The 9,203-nt window shown below is 34.8% G+C and overlaps 2 protein-coding genes across 6 annotated transcripts in view; one reads left to right on the forward strand and one right to left on the reverse strand.

Annotated features, from left to right (window-relative positions):
- The window catches only part of usp7 (ubiquitin specific peptidase 7 (herpes virus-associated)), a 31,545-nt gene extending 28,786 nt beyond the window's left edge, over positions 1-2,759 (forward strand). For all 4 annotated transcript variants that reach the window (XM_016482668.1, XM_016482669.1, XM_016482671.1 and 1 more), the window contains 2 exons: positions 276-366; positions 458-2,759. In XM_016482668.1, the coding sequence (XP_016338154.1) occupies positions 276-366; positions 458-564 (198 nt within the window). In that variant the 3' untranslated portion in view covers positions 565-2,759. The remainder of the gene's footprint in view (positions 1-275; positions 367-457) is intronic.
- Positions 2,760-3,020: 261 nt separating this feature from the next.
- Positions 3,021-6,884, reverse strand: LOC107685921 (lipopolysaccharide-induced tumor necrosis factor-alpha factor homolog). 2 transcript variants are annotated; one of them, XM_016482672.1, is made up of 5 exons: positions 6,803-6,884; positions 5,052-5,119; positions 4,791-4,901; positions 3,640-3,808; positions 3,021-3,557 (listed from the first exon to the last, which is right to left on the reverse strand). In XM_016482672.1, the coding sequence occupies exons 2-5, from the start codon at positions 5,095-5,097 to the stop codon at positions 3,443-3,445; spliced, it is 441 nt and encodes a 146-aa protein (XP_016338158.1). In that variant the 5' UTR covers positions 5,098-5,119; positions 6,803-6,884; the 3' UTR covers positions 3,021-3,442. The 2 variants fall into 2 exon arrangements, with proteins under 2 accessions (XP_016338158.1, XP_016338159.1); XM_016482673.1 differs by having other exon boundaries at positions 5,052-5,122.
- Between the last annotated feature and the right edge of the window lie 2,319 nt (positions 6,885-9,203).

The raw sequence follows: 9,203 nt of genomic DNA on the forward strand, positions 1-9,203 counted from the left end.
TGTGTGTGTGTGTGTGTGTGTGTGTGTGTGTGTAAAATCATTAGTCAAGAGTTGGAGCAGTCAATGTGTGTACTTTATTATTATTATTATTATTATTATTTTTTTGTCTTTTTAAATTCAGACTATATTTTAAATTAACATTGTTCTCCAATTAGCAGAACCGTAGTCCAGATTAAGACCTAAATTTAGTTCCGCCCAGATTACCATTCCTAAAATAACAATACATTTGACAGTTGACATGAAAACAAGATTAAACCAGTTTCATTTTCTTTTAGTTCAAGTTTGCAATAGTGATGATGGGCCGGCATCAGTATATCAATGAGGAAGACTACGAGGTGAATCTGAAAGACTTTGAGCCACAGCCAGGTATGTTACACTCCTTTGACCTATGACATCTCAATCAGTAGACACTGCATTTATGTTTGTGCCAACTTTACTATGTTCTGTCCTTTCTCAGGGAACATGTCGCACCCGAGGCCTTGGTTAGGGCTCGACCATTTCAACAAAGCTCCAAAGAGAGGTCGCTACACGTATCTGGAAAAAGCGATCAAGATTCACAACTGACAAGCCCCCGCTCTAACCGACCATACTAAAGACTTTAACCAAACCTGTTGTGTGCACCACTTTTAACACCTGCTGTCTGGGTACACAGGCACCATGTATGAAGTCTTCAGCGAATGGAGTGACTGCTGATGCTCCTGTTTTCCTTTTTGAGGCTGTTCGATTTGGCTTCTCTAACTATTTACTGCCTATTTGTCTGGAAGAATGAATTGGATTTTAACAAGAAAGGGGAACAGTATGTCCTAGACTTTTGTTTTGATTTAGATATTTTTTTTGTTGTTGTTGTTTTTTTTTTTTTTTTTTTTTTTTTTTTTTTTTTCTTTTTAAGTTTGTTTTAAAAAAAAAAAAAAAAATTTGTTACGGCAAGAAAGCTGCTGCATTGTGAGGTGGAGGCGATGGAAAGAAGAGTTTTGTCATTTGCAGAAGATTGAAAGGATTCCTCCATCCTTCAACAAAAAAGTTCACCGCAAATGGCTGAGGCTTTTGCTAGTTGCCCTGACATGGTTGTCTATTTTCTGGTCCCTTAGTGCAACTAGTCAATTTTCATGTTTACACCATTCTTCTTTCTCACTTAGTTTAGTTGGAGAAATTCAGTTTGTCTTCTCTGGAAATCCTGTATAATAAAGTAAAGAGCCACAGCATCCGTTTTAAAATAAATAAAAATGAAATAAATTGTCTGTTCTTCATCTTGCACGTTGGCACTTAATATCCAAGGTTTTACATTTCTCAGCGCTGTTAAATGTAATCTTTGGTTGGAGTTTGATTTGCATATCCCTTTGGTTTTTTATCCCTTTTTTTTCTCTCCCCATAAAGTTTTGTTTTCCCTGTTTGTTAGCTCCTGTCACTGGCTGTGGGATTATTCTGATGTTAAGGGAGGGGTCGCTTTGCTGATGGCTCCAGATTCATTGTACTGTTTGTTGGCACGAGGCTACAGACGTATAGAAGACTGGTTTGGGACTTAGAGAAACCAGCATTAATGAACCAATACCATTGTTTGTTTTTTTCTTTAAGCACAGAAGGAATGCTCCCTAGTGCATAGTTGGCTTTGTAAAAACAATTAAAATTGTATATTTAAAGAATGAACATGTAAAATTAAAAACACCGATTTGTTGGGTACAGATCAATTCAGATGTTCATATTCATTGTGTAGTTTTATTTTGGATCCTGGCAGTTTCATTTGGTCATTATTTTTTTCCCTTAACTAATTGCAACAGTTTGTCTCGTTTAAGTGCAGTACAAAGAAGACCTGCAGATCACAACTATCTTTTTTGATTTCTTTTTCTCTTCAGTCTAATTCTTCTGTGTAGCAGCAGTGTACGACAACTCTTCCTGTATATTGCCTTTTTGCTGGAAAATGTATGTTGAATAAAATTTTCTATAAAAGCTACCACCATGGCATTGTATATTTAAAGAATGAACATGTAAAATTAAAAACACCGATTTGTTGGGTACAGATCAATTCAGATGTTCATATTCATTGTGTAGTTTTATTTTGGATCCTGGCAGTTTCATTTGGTCATTATTTTTTTCCCTTAACTAATTGCAACAGTTTGTCTCGTTTAAGTGCAGTACAAAGAAGACCTGCAGATCACAACTATCTTTTTTGATTTCTTTTTCTCTTCAGTCTAATTCTTCTGTGTAGCAGCAGTGTACGACAACTCTTCCTGTATATTGCCTTTTTGCTGGAAAATGTATGTTGAATAAAATTTTCTATAAAAGCTACCACCATGGCCCTTGAAGAATTGTGACTAGACACTGTTCAGATTGTAATGCTGTGCTTGTCATGTAATATGAAGATTTCAGTGTGTATAAACAACATGCAGAGTTCTCATTACGATATTGCACAGACACGTTTCAGTTTTATTGTTATGACAGTTCCATTTAGATGCACATATGACATATTTGACATTCTAAAAATTCAGACTACTTACAGAAGTAAAAAAGAATGCTAGTCAGCTTTGGCAGTATGGTAATTCAAAAAATGAGTTTTGAAAGTATGATTTCCATTATTTTAATTAAGAGATCTTGTTGGTTCTAAATTAAGTGTTCTCAACCTTTTTGACTCCAAAGCCTCCCAGTGCCCACAGCAATATTCAATGACCCCATGACTTTTTCCCAGTTTTTTTGTAGTATATACTAGATGAGGATTTTAAAAAAAAATTTTTTTTTTTTTTTTTTTTAGATGCAGGGTTGTACCCAATAAAATATATTAGATCTTGACATAACTACATAAATGACTATTTTTTATTTTATTTCAAATATTTACATGACTTTTTAAGTTCTAGAAATCATACTTTCAAATGAAGACACCTCGTGTGTCGTGGCTTTTCTACACTGTTTTTAAAAAATAACATTTCCAAATAGGTGTACGGTGATGCCGTGGAAGAACCAATTTTGGTTCCCCAAAAAAACTTTCGTTTTAACACTTTCATTTTCTCATTTTAATAATCTAAAGAACATTTTTCCACTATAAAGAACCTTTTGTCCAACTGGAAAGTTTCCCTGGATGTTAAAGGTTCTTCATGAACCCAGTTGATGCCAAAATTACTGATATTTACGTTGTGATGTAAAAATCACATTTTTGGTTCCACAAACTCCTCAACCCTCTGAAGCTTTAACCCTGAGTCCTTTATAGATATACAATCAGAATGAGTATATTCATATTCATCTGAGAGTGTAATAATGTAATAATAAAGACTAAGCCAGATGAACATCAAAAGGTTCTGAGTTACAAAGATTGCAAAGCATTCGTTTATACAAGCAAGTTTGTACTAGATGACATCTGTGTTGACCCGAAAGTGTCCTCCAGTCCTTCATGTAGTTTAAGGTGCCATACAAATCCATGAGTGGTGTTAAAATTGGGGAAGGGTTAGGATAAAGGTTAGCAGCATCGCTTCCTTTCAATGTGCAGGATCTTATTGCATTTCGGGCATGTGTGATAGACGTCTTTGAAAAACTTCATGAAGAACGGAATCAGACAGCAGCACAAAACAAACCTGGAAAAGAGGAAGACAGATTGGCTTTGATCATGCGCACAAGATTTAATATTTTTAGCTGCAAATTCAAATGGACTCTCACCCGCACAGGATGAAGAGTAAGCACATCAACCAGGCGTAAACTCCCACTTTGTAGGTGACATTGGTTAAGACCTGCTGTTGGCAGGTTGTGCAGGTGGCCATTCCTGGATTGCGACCCAGCTCATATGATTCGTAGCTGACGAATTTGTTTTTGGCTTCCGTTGACTGAACTACAGGAGAAGAACGTGTTTTAGTAAGTGTTTTATTTTTTTAATCTCTGATTTTTGTTTACCATTATACAAGTTTTCATCCAATAATGTGTTATCTATCTTATATTTAGTACAACACTAGAGGGTCGTTGTAAACAGGAAGCCTTGATTGTCACAAAAGTTTCACAAGTAGCCTAATTTGTACATTTGTTTGTTCCACCACAGAATGAAAAATGTGAAGGTAAATACGACTTTTTATCTCGTAATTCTGACTTAATTTCTCACAATTCCAAGTTGACATCTCGCAAATCTTACTTTTTTTCTCAGAATTGTCAGTTGTGTCAGACAGATCCAATTCCTTTCGCAAGATTAGGCGCCCCTTTAAAGCGATTTAAACCAAGAATTCTGAGGGGGGGAAAAGTCAAAATTGCGAGATGCAAATCTATTATTCATGCCCCAGTGCGTGATGGGAAATACGGGGTCATAACTTTGATATTTACTTAAAGAATCCTTGTAAACATAACAAACAATTCCAAGTAAAATATGCTTATAATTTCAAACTTTAATTTCTACAAGCTTAAATTGAGTGGTAATATAGAATTTACTTAATATTTTAAATTATTGATTTCATGTAGAAATTACATTTGTTTTTATGTAGTATTTACTTCACCACAAAATAATTTTTATCAGTGTGGGAAATAAAGTCTGAATTGTGTTATAAACTTGCAATTCTAAGAACGAAAGTCAGATTTTATATAAATATATGGTTTTTATTATTTATATTAGTATTATTTTATTTCATGACAGAAACAGGCTTCCATAAACCATGCACATTTTAGTTTGATTTAAATGTTGCATAAAAGCAATATAATGACCTAGCAATCATCCGATAGGCCTATAGTTAGTGTAGCCTACAGTCAAATCCTGACATTATCAAGCAAAACATGGGTAATTCTTTCCGCGTGGTTTTCCAACGATAAATGACGGGTAACAGCAGGCTCACCAGGTCTGGCTGATTCCATCTGGTTTCGAGAATCTTCAATAGTGGAGCTTGGTGGGGTGAATGGAGTGTGCACATGGTAGACCTTGACGTTGGAGCCCTTGGCACCCTCTACTGTTGATGCCAAGCAAAAAGATACAGAGAGAACATTTATATTTCTGAAATATATCCATTTCAGAATTCCACATTTGCGTCACACACACTGGCTTGATTGTTTTTCCATTATTATGAGTCATTCAAAATGAACAATGATAATTGGCTTACCTGGAATGACATATGGAGGTGGTTCCCCAGTTCTGTTAGCACTCATTCTGTCTTTGGCTGGGTGTAAACTGCTGGGACAAAATAAAAGTCTTAATATGTGATGTGATGTTTTACGATATATTTTTTCATATGCTAAAACGTGCTAAAATGACGTCTGTGCATCATACTGTTTACAAATGTGATTATGCATTGGTAACTTTAATTATCTGTTACTGGTAAGTAAAAACATGAGATAATTCTCAGTAAAGATGCTGAAATGGGCAGAACACCTTCAAAGGGCAATGCCATGTCAACTCTCACTTTCTCAAGGAAATAACCTGAACGCTCATGTTCTCTTCTTCCAGCTCAATAATCATCAATATATGTGTAGCTGCCAACTTCCTGGTGCTCAGACTTGTTTTGCCAAAGTGAGTAAAACTCAAACATATTATAAGTCATGTGGCATTTATTTCCATGATTATATGGTAGGGTAAACGCCTTAGTTAACAAAAAGGTGACAGTGTTACAAGCCCTGATTGATATAGACATCCACCCAAAGACAGAAGTGGAATGTTGTTCTGCCGCATGCTTCTCATGGAAAATAGGAGCTGGCTAAACTGACAATTTCTCAACAATATGATTTTGTGTGTAGTATAGACCAAACCACACACACACACACACACAAGCTCCAGCAACTGTGTTAGGAATTAGGGATAATTTGGACATAAAACAGCCTGAGTTTGTCGTTTGTTATCATTCATCAGATCTCTTAGATTTTCTCTTAAATGAGATCTTGTTTTCACTTCTAGAAAAGATTTTTGGATTACACTGGTTTACCTCTCTAACCAAATATATCAGATCAACACCAGAGCACAAAACATTTCCACCAAATTTATATGTCAGTGCGGATATAAATTATTATAAAGTTATTTTGATTATGTTTAGGTGTGTATCAGTAGGAGGTGACCTGGAAACGTAAAACAGCCTAAATACGTCAGCTGTTTTATTAAAGCAAAAGCACACAAAGTCAAAAAGCACCATTCATTGGTCAGCTTTGATCAAAGCATTCACTGCGCTGTCTTTTTTATTAAATGACGCATTTTAGCTCCTGCTGTTCAGCCATAACAAAGCTTAACAGTCAAATCATAACAAGGCCTCAAAATCTTTAATTTACCTTTATTAACATTTGTACTTTTTTAACTCTTCTTCTATGCTTCAGCTATTTCTTAAATCCCTCTCTGTTCTGTCTTGTACTATTCCAGAATATATTTTTGAAACTGTATTGTTAGCACTTCTCGTCTTATTGCCTCCTTAAGATGACTCACTTATTGTAATCATCATTTCTAAGTCGCTTTGGATGAATAAATGTAAATGATATTTGATTTACCCTTTGATAAATTGCTTTCTTATTATATATTACAACAATACCGTTGTTGTACAATGTACAGTTGTACAGTTACAGAACAATGCATAACATGTATGAACATTACTTTTTTAAACTTATATGGTCTTCTGATTTGAAACAAATCAACCTTTAAATCATAATAAATAACCTTAATCAGCAGTCGCTGAACATTTGCCATTCAGAGTTCTAATTACATTCAACAAACAATTCAAGATAAAAACCATAAAAGTAATATAAACAGCAGTGCCAAACTGTTTAATAGTTTTTAGCTAATTTTTACTTCCTAATCTTAAACCTAAATCCAAAAGTGCTCCAAAACTCCAGAAAGTCTAGTTAGCAAAGTTCAGTGCACAGCGAGCTTTCTTACCTGTCTTGTTGAGGCTGTCGCTGATGGTTAGACTGAAACCAGTTTCTATGGCTTTTACAAGCTTTTCATAGTCTCTCGACTACTCCACCCCACCTACTAATACATTAACATATTCTGTCACCTTTTATGAATGCTGTTATGACAGAAACAGGAAGAAGGCTATATTCTTTCCACATTTGTCACTGAAAACGTCTCTGACTAACCAGTTTTGCTGATAGCAGTCAATGGCGGCTTATGTGAATATAAACATACTACTGCTCGACTGAAAATGACTGAAAAATCAGCAAATCAGTGTATTGTGGTAGCAGGTGGTTTTTTTTTTGTTTGTTTGTTTTTCACACCTGGCATTTCCACCTTAAAGACTTTTCTGCTATAATGTGAAGTTGGCCAGAAAATATGGTAGCCTAAACAGAACTAAACTGAAGTTGTGTGACTCATTTACTCTAGTGTTTTGTTGAGATTGATTTTACTGTCTTTGGCATTCCAGAGCCTTGACTTATGTATTCAATTAATAACAGCTTCAAAACTTCAAAATTCTAAATTAACCAAGTATTTTCTTATAGTATGTTCCTACTGCCTGAGGTGCTAGGATGGGCTCCAACATCCCCCTTATCCTATACAGGCAGTTTTGTGGGTGAATGGATGGAAAGAATGAAGGATGGATGGATATTAGATGTGTAAAAGCCATTTGACAGCTGTTAATGAAACTTTTGATTTTAATTCTGTTGTATCACATAGTACATATTCCCCTAGTATATTTGAATGTTGATACAGTAATGTTAGTGTCATTGTGACCTCCTGTGAAGATTTAAATCTGGTGTCTCTTGAGAACATAATCTTATAATCTTACAATAAGATTCAACATATCTTTACAGAGTCTATTAATCTAGGTGATGTTTTCTTATACATATACTAATACAAGTTGTATGAATTAGCATTAGTTGTATTATAAACAAGCACAAATTAACAATGACCAATGGTATATTTATAAATGACCATAGATTATTAAATGCTAGTTTGTTCATTGCATTAATTAATGTTAACAATTTGAAGCTTATTGTTGCCCATATTTTTAATAGAAGATGTGTGATCACTGTCAAGGTGAATTTTTGTCGCGTGATTATAAAACATGTGAAAATCATCAACATATGTCTTCATTGTGAATTATGAGAGGTGTTAAAAGGGCCTCAGACCACAAACAGATCATGTTAAACATCACGTTACGGTGGTCTGAAAAATGTGAAAAATCCTTTCTTGAAACTAAGTAGATATTGTTAGTTAGCAAGGATGTTTCACATTTTTCAGACTCCACCTTTTTTAAAGTTTAAGATGTCGGTCTAATCTGAGGTCGAATCTTTGTAACAGGTTGCATGCCATCATCACATCAGCAAATAAACGTACTTACACACAGATTTTGTAAGTGATAAACTTCCCCACAAGGGCTAATGGCAAAGAACTAGGTAAGATGAATGAGTGAGGGGTACATGAGCTGTTGGGGAGGTTTTGACTTCATGTGCTGTCCAGGTGTGGCAGGGAGTGGAAGAGTGCATGCTGCTGATATCATGAGAGTGGGCTCGGCTTCTCAGCTGCATCTCTTTGTGTGACACTCCTTTGACTGCGGTTTAGCTCGTCCGGCAGCATTCCACCTGCTATCACCAAACATTTTCTGTTCCACATTTAATGAAAAGGTTGCAAACTTTCTGCTGATGATGTACTGAAAAATAATTAGAGTGAGATGTCTGGTTTCTCGGGCCTGTAATATTTAGACTTATGCTGTCTTGGTCTGCCCATTTCCTATGGATGTGCACTGGAAGAGTGTGACCTATGGTTATCTGCACATGTCATCATGTAACTAAACTCTTTTTAAATATCTGCAATATATACACTACCAAGATTTTTTTTAAAGAAATTCATACTTTTATGCAGCAATAATGCAATACATTGATCAAAAGCAACAGTAAAGACATTCATAATGTTATAATTTCAAACACATTATGTTCTTTTAAACTTTATATTTATCAAAGAATCCTGAAAAAAAGTATCATTGTTTACATAAAAATATTAAGCAGCGCGACTGTTTTCAACATTTATAATAATAAGAAATGTTTATTGAGCACTAAATCATTATATCAGAAATCACGTTGAATGTTGATACAGTAATGTTAGTGTCATTGTGACCTCCTGTGAAGATTTAAATCTGGTGTCTCTTGAGAACATAATCTTATAATCTTACAATAAGATTCAACATATCTTTACAGAGTCTATACTCTATACTCTATAGAGTCTATACGGAGTAATGGCTGCTGCCATCTCAGGAATAAACTATATATTTTATTTATTTATTTATTTATTTAATTTTTTTGAGGATGTAAAAATGCAGTTGGTGTAGGGCGATAGAATA

The sequence above is a fragment of the Sinocyclocheilus anshuiensis genome, unplaced genomic scaffold (genome assembly GCF_001515605.1).
Source record: "Sinocyclocheilus anshuiensis isolate Anshui unplaced genomic scaffold, SAMN03320099.WGS_v1.1 scaffold701, whole genome shotgun sequence".
Classification (NCBI taxonomy): domain Eukaryota; kingdom Metazoa; phylum Chordata; class Actinopteri; order Cypriniformes; family Cyprinidae; genus Sinocyclocheilus; species Sinocyclocheilus anshuiensis.